We start from the raw sequence: 20,417 nt of genomic DNA on the forward strand, positions 1-20,417 counted from the left end.
GTGATTGTGCAGCATTCACGCACAAAAATAAATGTTTTATATATTTACGGTAGGAAATTTACAAAATATCTTCATGGAACATGATCTTTACTGAATATCCTCATGATTTTTGGCATAAAAGAAAAATCAATAGTTTTGACCCATACAATGTATTGTTGGCTATTGCCACAGATATACCAGTGTGACTCGTGACTGGTTTTGTGATCCAGGGTCACACACATATTCTAAACATGAAACATGTCGTGCCTCGAAAGGTGTGTCAGTCCCAGACCAATGGTGAACAGCAAATCACAGAAAACACACTGAGACTCACCCTGAGCGTACGAGTGCATCATTCCCAGCAGAACCAGTAGTGGCGTCCAGCGTCTCCCAGTCCCAACCTGTCGCTCCATCCCAGCCCGCGCGACCAGGGCATGGAAACACACACTCACACACACTCCTCCCTCCACAGTTACTCCACACTGACGGTCGCCCTGCGACGCACAGAGAGAAAGAGGGTGTTACTCTCTCGCTGTGTTTGGGACGGCCCCTTCACTCCGGACACCTTGTGGAGAGACAATAAAAGCAGAAGTTGATCTCGACCGGGACCCTCCCTACACACACACACACACAGGGGAGAGGGAGGGCTGATGAAAGGAGGTCGACCCCCAAAAACAGCCCCCAGCGCTCGGCGGGTCACGTGACCACAGCGCATTAACTCCTACAGCAACAGTTTATTAGCTAAAATTCACTTCAGGAAAATAATGACATTAATGATAGAGTGTTATCGCGTTCAGGGAAGATGCTAACTTAAACCAAGTGTTTTTGTATTACATTTTCTCCAGACATATAAAAAGGTACTCCAAAATTTACAAATGAGACAACAGAAAAGTTCTTAAACCATTTTTTTTTTCTCGTGCATTTACTAGTATGTTTTCTGTACGGTTTGGAAACTGAAGCCTAATACTTGAGGTTTGATCACATCATTATGAGCTCTAGTACTAGTGATGATTGAATTTAAGGAAGCTGCTGCAACAGTTTATTGGCTAGAATTCATTTCATGAGAATAATTGCCTGTGCAAAAACACTCTTACATCCTGATAAATTACTCTCCTCCACGTCATCCGAGATGTTCATGTCTTTCTTTCTTCAGTGGAAAAGAAATGAAGGTTTTTGAGGAAACATTCCAGTATTTTCCTCCATATAGTGACTTCAATGGGGTCCAACGGGTTGAAGGTCCAGATGTGAGTTTCAGTGCAGCTTCAAAGTCTCGACACGATCCAGCCGAGGAATAAGAGTCTGATCTAGACACACCAGCGGACATTTTATAACAAAATACACATTTATATACTTTTATAATCACAAATGCTCATCTTGCACTAGCTGTGATGCGACACACATTACGTAATCAGGTTGAAAGGTCACGCGTGACGTAGGTGGAAAATGTAGGATAGGGCGAAAAACTCCATCTTTTTTCTCCTCCAACTTCAAAATCGTCCGACATCATTTTACCTTTTTTTGTTTGTTTTTGTAAATGGCATTTGACTTATTAGTCTTTGCACGTTCGCTTAGTAAACACTAGGTAGGTTCTTCCGCCTACGTCACGCGTGACCTTTCAACATGATTATGTAATGTGTGTCATATCACAGCTAGTGCAAGATGAGCATTTGTGATTATAAAAGTATATAAATGTATATTTTGATATAAATTGTTGTTTTGATATAATTGGTTTGTCTAGATAAGACTCTTATTCCTCGGCTGGATCGTGTCGAGACTTTGAAGCTGCACTGAAACTCACATCTGGACCTTCGACCCGTTGGACCCCATTGAAGACACTATATGGAGAAAAATCCTGGAATGTTTTCCTCAAAAACCTTCATTTCTTTTCCACTGAAGAAAGAAAGACATGAACATCTTGGATGACGTGGGGGAGAGTAATTTAACAGGAAATGTTAATTCTGAAGCGAACTACTCCTATAAACAACTATAGTTAGTTATCAACACTGAACTAACAGTTCATGGAAAAGTCCTCCAGGTAGTTTGACATCAAAAACATGAAAGCAAATTTCACTGCATGTATTCTCACTCAGAGGGCTGTAAAACTAGGGGCTGGTTAAGCATTTCCTCATTTCCCCTTCAGGGTGCGAGTGCTTGATTGACAGCTCATTATGTGTGGGATAAAGAACACAAAGCATCCAGTGAAAACACAACAGTGCATGAGAAAAGCCACTGATACGTCAGGTGATGTGGGACTCTCACCTCGGGCCACGGCACGCTGATCTCACCCAAACCAACACTACAACTGAAGCTGAGGAAGAGATAGCGCCGTTACTGAGATTACATCACGACCGAGAGCCGGAACTAGCATGTTAGAGGAACTTCACATGTTCAGCAGATCAGATGCATCATTTTCCCCTGCAGAGCCAGAAAACAGGTGGAAAATCCCAAAGATCCCAGAGAACCAGAGCCACATCTACAAACCAGACGATGCAGGACACTTTTCAGACGAGGCACTTCAATATGAAATCAATATTGGATATCTATACAGTGCATGCATAATAATTAGGCAAGTCAATATTCCAAAAAAAATTAAAAATACCAAGCACATTTGACCAATTCCAAATCACACATTAATCTTTATAACTACTATCAATTTAGTATACAATCATTTATAAGTGATATATAATTGTTAACGAGGGCTGGAAGTGAAAACTCATTAACAATTACATATATCACCGTCACACTTTAGTTTAGGGTCCATTTCTCACTAACTATTAACGATGACTTTTACCTCAAGTAGTTGTTAAGTTTAGGTATTGAGTGGATTAAGGGATGTAGAATATGATCATGTAGAATAAGGCATTAATAAGTGCTTTATAAGTACTAATAAACAGCCAATATAATAATAATATTCATGCTAATAAGCAACTTGTTAATAGAGAATTAGGCACTAAACTAAAATGTTTCCAGTCACTTATAAACAATTACATACAAAATGAATAGTAGTTATTAAGATTTATGTGGTTTGGAATTGTTAAAATGGAAAAAATATGATCAGAATATCGACTTGCCTAACAATTAAGGACACACCACACACACACACACACACACACATAAATAAAAATGTACAATGTAAATGTATTTTATTAGTGTTATTCCTCCACTGTCACTCTTCTCCACAGCGAGTGTTTGAGTGTGTGTAGGTGTGAGTGTGTGTGAGAGCATGTGTGTGTGTGTGTGTGTGTGTGTGTGTGTGTGTGTGTGTGTGTGTGTGTGTGAGAGAGAGAGAGTGTGTGTGTGTGTGTGTGTGTGTGTGTGTGTGTGTGTGTGTGTTAGTGTATGTGTGTATGTGTGTGTGTGTGAGTGAGTGAGCGAGTGAGTGAGTGAGTCTGTTAGTCTGTGTGTGTGTGTGTGTGTGTGTGTGTGTGTGTGTGTGAGAGAGTGAGTGAGTGAGTGAGTGAGTGAGTGAGTGAGTTTGTGTGTGTGTGTGTGTGTGTGTGTGTGTGTGTGTGTGTGTGTGAGAGTGTGTGTGTGAGTGAGTGTGTGGTGTAGTGTGGGAGTGAGTGTGTGGTGTGGTGTGTGTGTGTGTGTGTGTGTGTGTGTGTGTGTGTGAGAGTAAGTGAGTCTGTGTGTGTGTGTGTGTGTGTGTGTGTGTGTGTGTGTGTGTGTGTGTGTGTGTGTGTGTGTGTGTGTGTGTGTGTGAATGGATGTTTGTGGATGAGCTGAAAACAAAAAGAAAGTGAAGCAGGAACAGCAGAGGCTGCTGGGAGTTCAGTGGGGCGGCAGTGATGTGTTAATGCTGTCAGCGCTCGTTTGCTGTGATTACATGCGATCGGAGCTGTGAGTAGGTCAGGCCCGCTCACACACACTCACACACACTCGCTGCGAGCTCCATCAAACGCCCAGCGTGAGGCCGCTCGAGCCCTGGTGAAAAATGGGCCGTCCGAGGGAAGCGAGGGGCCGCGAGATCCGATTCCACAACACACACACTCCTCCCAGAACCAGCCCTGAAATATCAATCACTATCACAGGATAATGAGCGTCTCAATCCTGCAGGAAACAGTGAAGAAACCGGATCAACAACAGAGGGTTACACTTTATCTCCATACTCCACTTTAGACATTCTACTAAGTATTAGTAACTTTGCAACTACATGTCAACTACAGTAACTCTCATTAGAGTATTAGTAGACTGTAGTAGACTGTCAGGTTATGGTTAGGTGTTAGGGTTCGGGTTAGGAGAATAAGTTGACATGTAGTGGCCAAGTTACTTATAGTCAGTAGAATATCTGTTGAGGAGCATCAAAATAAAGAGTTAGCATGTAGTTGCAAAGTTACTTATAGTTAGCAGAATGTCTAAAGTGGACTATCGAAATAAAGTGTAACCGAACAGAGCACTTCTGTCTTCATTCAAAATCCAAAAATTATAAATAAATATCATATAAGATAGTAAGGTTCACCCAAACTTTCTCTCCCTCATGTTGTTCCAAACTTGTTTCTTTCTTTCAGTGGAGAAACTGTGTTTTCCATTCAGTTCAGCACCAGAATACAGTATAGAGATGTCACCTCTATTCTAGCGTGTTCTCCTCGTGTTGTCCCTCATTTCTAAGTTGCTTTGGGAAAAAGCGCATGCAAGATGAATAAATGCAACTGTACAAGTTTAGGGGCGGTGAGGTTTTTTATGTTATTGAAAGAGTCTCTTCTGCTCACCAAAGATGCATTTATTTGATCAAAAATGCAGTAAAAATGTAAATCAGCTGTTCTCTATGTGCATATATCATAAACTGTAATTTATTCCTGTGATCAAAATCTGAATGTTCAGCATCATTACTCCAGTCTTCAGTGTCACATGATCCTTCAGAAATCACTCTAATATGATGATTTGATGCTCAAGAAACATTTCTCATTATTATCAATGTTGAAAACAATTCATATTTTTGTGGAAACTGTGATACATTTTATTTTTCAGAATTCTTTGATGAATAGAGAAAGTCCAGCATTTCTTGGAAATGTCTTTACCGTCACTTTTCATCATTTTAACGCATCCGAGCCAAACAAAATGACTATTTTCTTTCAAAACAAAACTTTTGTTGGTAGTGTACATACAGTACATGCAAAGATCTCCTGAAGTCAAATGCCTTGATGTACATTTTTAAATGGCATTATATGGTTCAGAGGTCTGGATAATAAAGTAAATGACATTATTTTTGAGTGCACTATCCATTTATGTGGTTTTATTGCTGTTAAATTCCTCTATATTATATTCCATATCCCCCCACAGCTGCTTCAATCATTTTGAACTGACATGTATGCTATATTGTTGCAATAACATGCACAAGACACTTCAAGATATTTTTATTGTAACTTATTTTTATGTGTGTTGGTATATGTGGGTAATATGGATGAATAGTTTGTTTTCTATGAGAGATATCAAATTTCGTTGTGTACCATGCAATGGCAAAGTTAAAACTAAAACTAAAATGAACCAACAAACACACTAAAGGTCCAGTTAACGTTTCCTTGCATGAGAAAAAGCAAGCGGTGTGGATTTACGGCCAGACGTCTCTGTCGCTCACACACTGCTGGAAAATCTCTGAGACAACCGCAAAATTCACAACTCAAGTGAAGAACAAAGAGCGCGGGCACCGGCGGTGGCGAAGGCACGGACTCTTGAATTACAAAAGCCGAGGGAATGACCCCTGCCACTGTGAAATTTCAACAGGGGATTTTCTGTCGCTCGTTCTGAGAGGCCGTTGAGAGTTCAGTCACGGGATCTGGGAGTGACATTCCTCTTCCTACGAGTCGACAGGTGGAAAACCCAATCGGATCGCGATCCATCAGACCATCGGCATCTGCGGATCATCCTTCAGCTCTCGACACCAGACACAACAATGCCAACATCTGGTTATCTGAATCCTGACGCTTATACACTATTTTAAGGGAAACTAGGTAAAAGATAGATCTCACCATATACTTTCACAGTTGTTTGATTACATTAAGAATTGCAAGCAATTGCAAGTTTTCTGAAATGTTATGCTTGAATATGCAAATGAGGCATTATGTAATTAAAAATGCACTCAAAAAAAGTTTTACAGAGGGGACTGGATCACTGAGATCCTATTATAGATTCTATTCATATTTTGAATTCATTTTTATTTGTATATTTTTTGTTTTAATCTCAGTTACAGTTGAAGTTCTGTTGTTTGTTTATATAGATATAAATATATAAAATGTAAACACACACACAAATATATATATGTGTGTGTGTGTGTTTATTTAATTTAATTTCAGTAACATTTATTTTATTTCATGCAACAAACACTGTTATTTATGGCTTTAATTTTAGTTAGTTTAGCTAACTATAAAAACCCTGTTTTGAATATATCTTTTTTATCACTCCATAAATCAGAAAATACTGCAAACAGACAGAAAAAAACACATACAAAAATAACAAAAAACTATATAAATCAGGAGAATTACACTATATGAACAAACCCCCCAGTAAAAATCTTCAGAATAGATAGGAAGAAAAAAAACTGTAAATTTTGGTGTATATAATAAGTGATACTGAAGTGGAGAAAATACTCTTTAAAGATATGTATTGTCATTGAAATCTACAGACGCAAACAGATAAAGTGCAATAAAATAAACACTTAAAAGTGTAGTTTGGATGTTTTCCTCAATTAGTCTGAAACAACACAGTATATGAGATGCCAAACAGTCTTGAAAAAAACCTCAAAATTGACCAGTGCATGAAAAAACAATGTACGTTTTGCCTTAAACCCAAACTCTAAAGCATTTCAGCTTCCCTCACTAAAGACAGACCCTGAGCATTTAATTGTTCTAATTCCTGAGAGCTTCTCCAGGCTTCATGTTGTCCTGCTTTCAATCTCCCAGCATCCCAACCGTGAGCCATTGGTGAGCGAGAGAAAGATGATCCTCATGAATATGCAAATCCAGCACAATGCACCGTCACGGAGAATGAGACAATGAGCGGGGCTTTGAAGTCACTCACCGGGAATGCTGGGTAAGCAAAACAAAACTCCTCAAGAGGACTAAGAAAGCGTCACAGCAAGAATCATGCGGGGGACGCTGGGTAAAGAGGCATAATCACTCTTCTAGAAAGAGCTTTTTAGAGCATTTTAAAAACCGCTGATGCCAATGTGCCACTGCAAGGGGTTTAACAAAAGGGCAAAACTATTTGGAGGAAAAACAATGTGGGAATTGATTCATTACAGCAACGACTGACTTCTATTTCTTCAAACTTCTACGAATATTTTTATGCATCATAACAGTGCAAGGTTTTCTGTATAGCATCTAAAACAGTCATATAACAGCTAAAGGACTTTGCAAATGACAATATATGAGTATTATACTTTTTTACACAATGAAACTGTGAATGTTCACTCGTGCTTTATGACTGATATTTGCACACTTGTATTACAATTAAAAATGTAAGTTGGTATTTTACTTTTTTTTTTTTTGAAAGAATTAATACTTTCATTCAGCAAGGACATATTAAATTGATCAAAAGTGACAGTAAAGACATGCATAATGTAACAAAAGACTTCTTCTTTTGAAATGTCTTATTTACAGTACAACTGTTTTCAATACTGATAATAATCATAAATGTTTCTTGAGCATTAAATCAGCACATTATAATGATTTCTGAAGGATACATGTGACACTGAATTGAATTAAATTAATACATTTTTAGCTAACTGTGATTTTTTATATGTACGTAATGTGGACTCATGCACTTTCTGTAAAGCTGCTTTGAAATTATGTGTATTGTGAAAAGCGCTATATAAATAAATGTGAATTGAATTGAACTGAAGACTGGAGTAATGATGCTGAAAATTCAGCTTTGATCACAGGAATAAATTACACTTTACTGTATATTCACATAGAAAACAGCGGTTCTACATCGTAATAATATTTCGCTATTTTTACTGTATTTTTGACCAAATAAATGCAGCCTTGATGAGCAGAACAGACTTCTTTCCACAACATTACAACATCTTGCCGACCCCAAACTTAGTGTATAAGAAATAGGCTCTTCTGGTGTGTAAAACATCAAGAAAGGATTCTGCAGACGCCATGACGTGAGCGACACCTGTAAACATCTCACCTGAGAAGCATCACGGTCATTTTACTAAAGCAAACTCGGCTCATAACAAGAAATGGCACAGATGTATTGGGCTGTGTGTGTGTGTGTGTGTGTGTGTGTGTGTGTTTACTTAGCTGTGTTTGAGTTCTTACACACACACAGGCTACTGGTTAATTAGCAGGTAAATATCTGAGCTTGTAATCCAAGGTTCAAACCAAAGTAAGTAACTCAGACTCATTCCAGGGGAAGTGGAAGTGAATCCCACAGATGTGACGTCTCAGTCGGTGTGACTCAGATGAAGTGTGTTATGACTGTGTGTTTTCACTGCAGGAGCTCTAGAGTTTCTGTGCTTCACTAAGTAGTGCGCTTGTGTAAATGACATCAGCTTGTGTTAGTGTGAGTGCTAATGAGAAAACTCAATATCTGAGAAACGGATTATGAAACAGCGACTGCCTCTGTATGAAAACCATAAACCTCTATTTCATCTAATATAAGTTAATTATAAGAACCTCAGACATTAAAGGGGTGATTGATTATGATTTGACTTTTCTAACTTTAGTTAGTGTGTAATGTTGCTGTTTGAGCATAAACAACATCTGCAAAGTTACAACACTCAAAGTTCAGAGCAAAAGGAGATATTTGCTTTTACAGAAATTGCTTTTTAAGGACTACAACAAACGGCTGGTAGAGACTACACCACATTCCTCTCGGGTTAGTGACATCACAAACCCTAAAATTTACATAAACCCCGTCCCCGGAACACGATTTATAGATGATCAAGACAGAATATGCTAATCAATGACTAGAAGATAACTACACATCAGCTGCATAAATTCATCAACTAACCATTCAGAAACGTCCTGTTGCTTCTACATGTTGTCACTTCTTCTCGAGTCTCTCCATCATTGTCTGACTCCGGTTTGAACATAAAAGGCTACATTTTTTAGAAATTTTCAGTGCATGTGTGTGTGAGGTTAAAAGACACGAGCTCTTGAAGCTCCACCCCCTGTACCGGGAGCAGCAGCTCATTTGCATTTAAAGGAACAGACACAAAAGGTGCGTTTTTGCTCACCCTCAAACAGTGACAATATTAACATGCTATATAACAATATCTGTGGGGTATTTTGAACTAAACCTTCACACACACACTCTGGGGACATCAGAGACTTATTTTACATCTTGTGAAAAGGGGCATTATACCACCACTTTAATATATTACTAATGTACAGTAGAATGTACTTCTCAGAGTTTATTAAAAGTTTATTAAAAAGTGTTTTTAAGGAATATTACACAATTTCCATCTATGTTCTAAAACTCTGTTCGTCAAAAAAACAAGGAGAAAGGAATTGTTCATATTTCATTTGATTACATTTTAAAATATTTAATAAATCATAAAAATTTTATGCATTAATTTAATTACCTCCATTTTTTGATAATAAATTTGTATTAAATCATAAAACACAGAATCCAGAAATATTAAAACACCGACAAGACAGAGATTCTGGAAAATAAAACACAATTCATAGGGTGATATTGTTAAAATTCTAATAAATTATTAAATTGTTAAAGTTGTATAAATTAAATTGATTAGATTTCCTTTTTAATTATTCAACTTGAATAAACCATTAAAACAGAAAACAAAAAACACACTCAGAATTTGGGAAAAAAATTAAATGAAATTTGGGGAAAAAATTTAACAGATTTCAAAGGGCTCTAATTGTATTCAAGTGAAGTAAAATTTTAAGTATGGTGGAGAAAATGAAGCCTTTAGTTCATCTAAGATTCATGTTTCTGTTCAACTCATCCTGATCAGATATTTGTGTGTAAAGTGGTTAAATCTGCTGCAGCTGTGGACGAGCGGCCGGTTTCACACACATTTGTCCTTTGTGTCGGAGACACGTCATGATTTTCCATCATCAAGGCCAAAAACAGCACCAGTTTCTAACGAGACGGCTAGTGCCAAATCATCAGTTTATTCAAAGAGATTATACACATTATACAACACACTCTAAATTCAGATTGGATGAGCTAAAACAATTGCTCATTTTTATTATTAATTGAAAAAATTGACCATATTGCAGTTGTTTACACTTTATAAAAGCAAAAAGCCACGACAGGCCGTGCATCGAGTGATTTTACCACAGTTAATGTCTAAAAACACCCCTTAAACGTGGTAAAAACACAGCCTTAAGTGGCTTGCTTTCTGTGCGCCCTGATTCAGCAACAGGACAAACACACTTTTATGTGAGTTTTTTGAAGAGCAGCGTCTGACACCTCCACACACCACTGCTCAACACTTCCCTCTTTATCCTGCGCTACTGATCATTCTGGCTCCTCTAATATTCACATTAGTCACTGATCAATCATAGTTTCCAGTAACAGATTCATAAACCTTTTCATTTTGGAGTTTTAAGAAAGGTTTTAGTCTATGTTTCTTGTTGAAATGCTGCTTTTGCTGTGCATGAGAAACATGACACCATTTCTACAGTCTGAATGCAACTACCAATGACCAATCATGAGTCAGTATGCAAATATCACAATGACATCACTGCTGATTTTGAAAAGTGATGTAAGTCAAGGGGAATTTTTTTACTTCAAACTGAATTATATGTATATACATATATATACATATATATGTATATTATACATATATACATATATATATATATATATATATATATATATATATATATATATATAGTCACAGGTGTATACAATATATATATATATATATACCAATGAAAACAGACTGCATATGTATATTTATGCAGATATATATGTTTTTATTACTCAACAGGAGAGTAAGGTGTTTTATTGAACAGATAATCTGCCGTATGAAGCTCACTGTAAAACATAATCTATTGTGAAGATCATTTCATTATGGTTGTTGTTTTCTTCCGCAAAATGCATGTAGTTTTGTTTATTAATCATTTCATGCAAAACTTACATGTAGCTTTAAGATAGAAACTGAAAATATTCAAACAAAAGCAAATTCAAATCATAAATAAATACTTGAATAGTATATTAATTATACTAAAATAACACTGCTGAAGAATAAAAATAATACTAATACTGCTGTATGATTCATAATAATAATATATTGATATATGTAATTTATATTATTATAAAAAGTTATATTATTATTATTAATGTATTTTTATTATTATTAATATTTTTAATATTATTTTTATTATGTAATTTTTATTTTATGTTGTTTATTATAGGCCAACAGTTCTCATATTTGTTGAACTGAAAATATACAAATAAAAGCTAATTCAAAATATTAATAAATAATATTTATATATAATTTAATAGTATATTAATTATACTAAAATAACCCTGCTGAATAATAAAAATAATACTAATAGACTGTTGGATGAATATCAATATTGTCCTCTTTCCAAACTGAAGTGATCCAGTCGCACTAATAAAGCAGATTAAAACTGAACCTGAGATGCAGAGAGGGTTTTTATAGGGTTTCTGAGACTGTGTGATGGTTTTAGCTTGTTTTCTGCACACTGACTATCCCGAAAAACAGACACACGCTTGTTTGCGACTCCAGTAAAACAGTATTACAGACAAAATCACTGGAGCGCTCGACTGACCAACACCCAGAGCTGCGGGTTAACGCTCTGATGATGGGAAACACAAACAAAGACTCTATTCTGGACACACCACACAACAAATCCATGTTCACAGAGGTAGATTCAGTCGATTACTGATGAATTACTGAAAACATGAAACCACAGCATCAATAGAGCAGTTCGTTCGCATACATTAATTTGTGCAATAATTCAGTACTCAATTATACCACAGTTACCGACAACACCAACATTTCAAGACTTTATCTACACAAAGCAAAAGCATTTATAATGATATTTGTTATATTCTAATAATAAAGTTTTTTATGGTTTTAGTAGAACTATAATAACCCTGGTGCAGACATCCACTGTACTGTATGTGCATTACTGTAAATGTGATTTCAGTCAAAGGCTGTTCTGTGATCATCTCCAGCCCGTCACAGATGTTGCACATGGATCTTAACATGAACTGAACCCACAGCATTCCTTTAGCATTTACTTCCCATTATTAATGTGCGAAAACAGGCGGCCAACCTGCCAAACTCACAGGAGCGTTTAATGAAGGGGTTTTTGGTAAGTGTCTGAGTACAATGGAACCCGAAGGCTCTAATTAAGACAGTCCAACAAAGCCGAACCGACACCAGGGGTCACGACCCCGACCCATAAACCCTCACTGACCCCCACACCTGCCTGATTACATTAGACTCTGTGTGTGTGTGTGTGTGTGTGTGTGTGTGTGTTTCAGATGCTCAGAGCCTCGGCATCACTCTTACAGTGATCTACTCTACTCTACTCCACTCCACTCCACTCCACTCCACTCCACTCTACTCCACTCTACTCCACTCTACTCCACTCTACTCCACTCCACTCTACTCCACTCTACTCCACTCTACTCCACTCCACTCTAATCTACTCTATTCCACTCCACTCCACTCCACTCTACTCTACTCTACTCTACTCCTCCACTCTATTCCACTCTACTCTACTCTACTCCTCCACTCTATTCCACTCTACTCTACTCTACTCCTCCACTCTATTCCACTCTACTCCTCCACTCTATTCCACTCTACTCTACTCTACTCCTCCACTCTATTCCACTCTACTCTACTCCACTCTAATCCACTCTACTCTACTCCACTCTAATCTACTCTATTCCACTCTACTCTATTCCACTCTATTCCACTCTACTCTACTCTACTCTACTCTACTCTACTCTACTCTACTCTACTCTACTCTACTCTACTCTACTCTACTCTACTCTACTCTACTCTACTCTACTCTACTCTACTCTACTCTACTCTACTCTACTCTAATCCACTCTACTCTAATCTACTCTACTCGAATCTATTCCACTCTACTCGAATCTACTCTACTCTAATCTATTCCACTCTACTCTAATCTACTCTACTCTAATCCACTCTACTCTAATCTACTCTACTGTAATCTACTCTAATCGAATCTACTCTAATCTATTCCACTCTACTCTACTCTAATCTAATCTACTCTAATCTACTCTATTCCACTCTAATCCACTCTACTTTACTCTACTCTACTCTATTCGTAAACTAAACCTAAAACCATGAAAATATTTGCATTATGTTAACTGGCATAAAAAAATCAAATATGAAAAACAAACTTTAAAATTATTTTAATTATAATAATATTTTAATTAGTTGGCAAGGCAACATTTCTCATTTTCATTTAGTTTAACTTGATGTACAATTTTTTAAAAACTTTTAATTCATCAAAGAATCCTGAAAAAAGTATCACAGGTTATAATAAAAACACTGAGTGAGCAGCACAACTTTCTCCAACATTGATAATAAATCAACATATTAGAATGATTTCTGAAGGATCATGAAGACTGGAGTAATGGCTGATAAAAAATTTACCTTTGCATCACAGAAATAAATTATATTTTAAAGTATATTAAAATGGTCAATCACTATTTTAAATTGTAATAATATCTTTCTGTATTTTTGATCACATAAATGCAGACTTGATGAGCATAAGAGACTTCTTTCAAAAACATAAAAAATAGTAATGTTTCCAAACTTTTGACAGGTACTGTATGCATGTATATATACACACACACACAATGTCAGGAGTATATATATATATATATATATTTTATTTTTTATTATTATTTATTAATTTGTTATAAAACTAATGATAATAATGTGCTGGCGACAGATGCACGGTGGTGAAGGTCTGGCTCAGGGTTTGGGTGATTATAGATAAAAGGACGAGGTCAAGAGTTCATGCACCAGTGTTCATATTCACACTGTAGAGACAAAGCGATTACACAGCGCTGCGCTAACGAGGCTCTGAGCAACCGGTGGCGCCACCTGACTCCACTCGCCAATTAAAATCCCACAAACCACGCCGGCCCACGCCAGAACACACGCAAATATCAAAGAAACCCAGAAGAAAGTGCACAAAGAAAGAAGAAACAAAGAGCAGCGAAACATGCCAGGCTTTAGGATCAGAAAAACAAAAACTGATCTTCTCACAGGCGTTTTGATGTCTCTCATACAGGCTGTGATTGTGTGTGAGGACGGCCAGAGGACATTCACACAACACACAATAAAACACACTGACCACCAGTCAAAGGTCAAGTGTGTCGGTTCTGTCACTGCTACCAAACAAAATCAATACATAGTGTCAGAGGTTACACTCAAACAAACAGATCATGGCTAATGCAGCATAGTTAAATCTGCATTTATGACAAGATGCAAATATGTTTAAAAAATACAGATATAACTGTAATATATATAGTAGTGTATGTCTTTATTGTCCACCAAAGTGGAAAATTGCCTTGATGTATAATTATGTACAATTATTAATAATAATATATTGATAGTATGTAATTGATATTACAAAAAAAAATTTATTTGAATTATTATTATTCATATATATATTTTTTTATTATTATTATTTATTTATATAATTATTTTATTTTAATTATATATTTTTATATTGTTTAATATAGGCCAACAGTTCTCTTATTTGTTTCCCCTTATTTAGGATTTCATGATCCTTTAATTTATAGATATGACCAGTGAATTAGTTTGAATACTGTTTTAACAGCAGATCAGACTGGCAATAGGAGAGGGCAGTTTATAAAGGAGATCAGGAGTGATTATTAGAGAAATAAAAGGCTAGATATTAATAAGCTAGAAGTCATTTCTCTTTAAAGTCTAAAGAATGTCAGCAGCAGCACAGCTTTATAAAATGCACACTGTGACATCACTGTGACATCACTTAGAATGTTTAGACAGTAACTACCAAGCGGCAACCTCCCTGTCCCTCTCTATTTTTGCCCTTCATGACAACTGTGAGGGGGGTGAATTTTTTTTATAACTTATCCGTTTAAATTATATTAAGCCTTAAAGTTTCTGCATAATTAAGGGTGTCCACTTTAGAGTGATGGGTGGATTCCCGCTGCTGTGGTCATTAGTCATCATTAGCCGTTTGTCTGCTGTTTGTTAGCCGTCACATTACCTCAGTTCATTGTCTGACTGTAAAAATAAATAAATTCGGGAGTGATGCACTGCCAACATGGCGACGGTCGGCCACGCCCACTTTAGGCTTCAAAAACGGTCTTCAGAAACCTACGGGTGACGTCACGGACACTACGTCCATATTTTTTTACAGTCTATGGGAACTACTCAGTTTTTTTGTTTGCAAGATTTGTTCTGCTTGACAACGGTATTCATTCTGCACGTTTTACTCTGCTCGATTGTATATTGTTAGATATAATAGTCTGATATTTTCAATCTGCAAGATTGTGTAAGTTTGCACGGTTGTCTAGAAGATTCAGTGCCTCTGGGACTACCACTGCCTCTGAGACTACCACTGCCTCTGAAGGGGGTCGCACACTGGGCACGCAGTGCAGTGCCGCATCGCGCAACGCCACATCTTTAAAATTCACATTATTCTCTATGAGTATACACACCGGCGGCGCCTTTCGCCGTCTGTCCGCGGGGCCCAGCTACGGCTCAGGACCTTGTTCAAAATCCTGCCGTGCCATAGAGCGCCATTTACATAGTTTTACATCAAATGTACATTTATTTGTCTCAAATCGTCGTTAATGTATATACTGACTTCACCCTGTGCTGCAATATACATTTAGTTTTACATTCATTCACAGAAATCAGCTGCTTGAATGAAAATTGCTCATGTTATCGGATTTTCAGGTGATATTCTCAATTCATTCAGTTAACGGACGCTCTGAGGTAAAGTGAATTCAGACTGCGGACTTAGCAACGATTGTATTTAATTGTACAGTACAATCATAACATAGTACAGGCATTATATTAATTTCATAATGTCCTTAAACATAATATTGCTGGCCATAAACTGAGAAAGTGTGTGTCCGGTGTGCGATACCTCGAGTTGTCCTAGACGTGACGCGGCGCTGCGCGTCCGGTGTGCGACCCCCTTGAGACTGCCACTGCCTCTGAGACTTCCACTACAAATGAGACTGCATCTGAGACTTCCACTGCCTCTGAGAATCCCACTGCCTCTAAGAATCCTACTGCATCTGAGACTTCCACTACAAATGAGACTGCCTCTGAGACTCCCACTGCCTCTGAGACTCCCACTGCCTCTGAGACTGACACTCCATCTGACACTGTAAGTGCCACTCAGACTGACACTGCCTCTGAGACTGCCACTGCCTCTGAGACTTCCACAGGCTCTGAGATTCCCACTGCATCCGAGACTCCCACTGCATCCGAGACTCCCACTGCCTCTGAGACTGACACTCCATCTGACACTGTAAGTGCCACTCAGACTGACACTGCCTCTGAGACTGCCATCACCTCTGAGACTGCCAGTGCCACTCAAACTGACAGTAAAACCGAGACAGCCTCTGCCTCTGAGACTCACACTGCATCTGAGACTGCCACTGCCTCTGAGACTGCCACTGCATCTGACACTGTAAGTGCCACTCAGACTGACACTGGCTCTGAGACTCCCATTGCCTCTGAGACTGCCACTACAACTGAGACTGCCACTGCCTCTGACATTCCTACTGCATCTAAGACTGTCACTGCATCTAAGACTGCCACTGTCTCTGAGACTCCAACTGCATCTAAGACTGCCACTGCCTCTGAGACGTCCACTACGAATGAGACTGCCTCTGAGACTCACACTGCATCTAAGACTCCCACTGCATCTGAGACTCCCACTGCCTCTGAGACTGACACTGCATCTGACACTGTAAGTGCCACTCAGACTGACACTGGCTGAGACTCCCACTGCCTCTGAGACTCACACTGCCTCTGAGACTCGCACTGCATCCAAGACTGCCACTGCCTCTGAGACATCCACTACAAATGAGACTGCCTCTGAGACTCACACTGCATCTAAGACTCCCACTGCCTCTGAGACTCCCCCTGCATCTGACACTGTAAGTGCCACTCAGACTGCCAGTGAAACCGAGACTGCCACTGCATCTGAGAGTACCACTGCCTCTGAGACTTCCACTGCCTCTGAGATTCCCACTGCATCCGAGACTCCCACTGCCACTCAGACTGACACTGCATCTGACACTGTAAGTGCCACTCAGACTGACACTGCCTCTGAGACTGCCTCTACAACTGAGACTGCCATCACCTCTGAGACTGCCACTCAGACTGACAGTAAAACCGAGACTGCCTCTGAGACTCACACTGCATCTGAGACTGCCACTGCCTCTGAGACCCCCCACTGCATCTGACACTGTATGGGCCACTCAGACTGCCTCTGAGACTCCCACTGCCTCCGAGACTCACACTGCATATAAGACTGCCACTGCCTCTGAGACTCCAACTGCATCTGAGCCTGCCACTACAACTGAGACTGCCACTGCCTGACATTCCCACTGCCTCTGACATTCCCACTGCATCTAAGACTGCCACTGCCTCTGAGACTGCCACTGCCTCTGAGACTCACACTGCCTCTGAGACTCCCACTACATCTAAGACTGCCACTGCCTCTGAGACTCACACTGCATCTCAGACTGCCACTGCATCTCAGACTGCCACTGCCTCTGAGCCTCACACTGCATCTAAGACTCCCACTGCCTCTGAGACTCCCACTGCCTCTGAGACTGACACTGCCTCTGAGACTGCCACTGCCTCTGAGACTCCCACTGCCTCTGAGACTGACACTGCATCTGACACTGTAAGTGCCAATCAGACTGAGACTGGCTCTGAGACTCCCACAGCGACTGCCTCTGAGACTCCCACTGCCTCTGAGACTCACACTGCATATAAGACTGCCACTGCCTCTGAGACTGACACTGCATCTGACACTGTAAATGCCAATCAGACTGAGACTGGCTCTGAGACTCCCACTGCCACTGCCTCTGAGACTCCCACTGCATCTGAGACTCCCACTGCATCTGAGACTGGCACTGCATCTGAGGCTGCCACTGCATCTGAGACTTCCACTACAACTGAGGCTGCCACTGCATCTGAGACTTCCACTGCCTCTGAGACTGACACTGCCTCTGAGACTCACACTGCATCTAAGACTGCCACTGCCTCTGAGACTCCCACTGCCTTTGAGACTCCCACTGCCTCTGAGACTCCCACTGCCTTTGAGACTCCCACTGCCTCTGAGACGTCCACTACAACTGAGACTGCCTCTGAGATTCCCACTGCCTCCAAGACTGTCACTGCTTCTCAACTGCCACTGGATCTGATACAGTTTTTGCTTCTCAGACATCCACTATCTCTGAGACTGCCACTCCCTGAAGACTTGAACCCCTTTTAACATAGGCTACGTCTCATTCTTTATACAGTGAAATAAAAAATACCTTTTTACTCTTGGATTTCTTTCCTTTCCTAGGGAAGTAAATGCATGCCACTGTGAAGTGCACGGTAGGAGCCACAATAAATGCAATACACTAGAATTGCTTTTCATGTCTGAAATCATTCCACAGTGAAAAGCAATGGCGTCTTATTTCACTTAATAATTAAACACTAAACATAAATTGGCTTTTTTTCAGGAATAATTTGCACCAAATTGAAATGTAATCAGACCAAATAAATAGCATTACAACAATTTGACCCTTTACACCTCTCAAGTGTTGTGGAATAATTTTGGAGAATGAAGAATGAAATGTTTTCTTTAAAGGAGTGGCAAAGGTGGTGTTATAAGAAGATGAAAATATTTTGATAATTCTTTAATTAGTTTAATTTAGTAACTGTCTTTGCTTTGGAAGAATGTATTTACGTTGCCATAAAGAAATGATGCAATGATCTGCACAATATATATAGCCTATATACATTTATATATTTCTTTTTATATCATATTTTGTTTTTGTATTTCATATGATTATTTTACCATGTACACATTTTATTTTCCATTATATCTTTATAATTTTATTATTTTCATAATACATTATTATTCTATTGTGTATAAATACAAGTATAAATACATGCATATTTCTATGTATATTTTTTCATGTACTGTATGTATTTTATTATATAAAGGGGTCACAGGGAACAAAGCGTCTCTCGGGTTTCTCAGACAGGCGGATATTTCTGACAAAGACCCTGTGACCTATTCATCACAGTCCTCACAGCAGATTTACGGCGCACGAGAGTCGGATACGGGCGTCTCTCTGAGCTGGAGAAACTCTCACCTGTGTGTGTCTGTCTGAGGACGTGTTGAGCAGCTCAGAGCGTCACAGTCTGATCATCTGACCTTTCACCCTTCATGCACCTGACAGAAAAAGAGAGACTCATTTCAGAAGGATCACGTGACTCTGAATGGGTGAATGATTCTATTTATGATGTCAAATAAACTCATTAGTCCTTAAAAAGAAGAGTGTTTATTTGAAATAGAAATATTCTGTAACATTACAAATGTTACAATCAGGGTTTGAAATTAACACCCGCCAACCCGGTAACAGTGTCAAATCACTAGCCAATTTGGCGTGTTACTTTATTATGTTTACTCACTTCGTGGAATCCCGTGTAAGACAAATCTGCACTGATTTAACACAAATACTCAACTCGTGAGTCATCATGATATATTAAATACAGCAAATTGTGCAGATCTGCTCATATCTGGCTTACTTGAACATGACCATCACTACGTAACAAATAACAGCGCGCTTGAAAAAAAGCATTTGGTTAACAAAAAGACATTGTTATTTTCCAGCATCCTACATTTTTTGATGTTCTTTGTACTGTATTGATCTGTCATTTTTGGTGAAAAGGATGTGGATGAAAGAAGGGATGAATGTATGGAATCCAAATTTTATATACTGTATATATATATATATATATATATATATATATATATATTAGAGGTGGGCATAGATTAATTTTTTTTAATCTAGATTAATCTAGATTAATTTTGAAATTAATCTAGATTAATCTAGATTAAAATGGCTCATTTGAATTCTGCCGAAGGCATTCAGAATATGTGTGCTACCCAAATAATGACTATAAAAGTAAGTCTTTGAGAACGGGTTTCTGGGCAATGGGCGATATGGCCTAAAATCCATATTGTGATATACATTGCAGCCTCTTGTGATAACGATAATTTTTCATTTCATTTCGTTTATTTGGTTTATCACTAACAAATATACAATAACAAATATTCAACTCATCATATACATAACTTTTGATTAAACCAAAGGGTATAGGCTGAAGCTCAAGGCTTATTAACGCCTATCCTTCTCAATTTTCACAAACAGTCAAACAGTGCTCAATTCTCTTCTTGCAAACATTTGAAACAACTAAG

The 20,417-nt window shown here is 38.6% G+C and overlaps 1 protein-coding gene across 11 annotated transcripts in view; it reads right to left on the bottom strand.

The window, feature by feature from the left end:
* The window catches only part of bmpr1bb (bone morphogenetic protein receptor, type IBb), a 283,072-nt gene that overhangs the window by 35,589 nt on the left and 227,066 nt on the right, over window positions 1-20,417 (bottom strand). For 6 of the 11 annotated variants that reach the window (XM_079860692.1, XM_079860687.1, XM_079860691.1 and 3 more), the window contains 2 exons: window positions 19,309-19,388; window positions 314-473 (listed from right to left, as the gene is read on the bottom strand). In XM_079860692.1, coding sequence (XP_079716818.1) covers window positions 314-392 — 79 coding nt within the window. In that variant the 5' untranslated portion in view covers window positions 393-473; window positions 19,309-19,388. Of the gene's footprint in view, window positions 1-313; window positions 545-19,308; window positions 19,389-20,417 lie in introns of all 11 variants that reach the window. The other 5 variants (XM_079860690.1, XM_079860693.1, XM_079860685.1 and 2 more) reach the window with 2 other exon arrangements.

The sequence above is a fragment of the Squalius cephalus genome, assembly GCF_949319135.1.
Source record: "Squalius cephalus genome assembly, chromosome: 24".
NCBI classification, from domain to species: Eukaryota; Metazoa; Chordata; class Actinopteri; order Cypriniformes; family Leuciscidae; genus Squalius; species Squalius cephalus.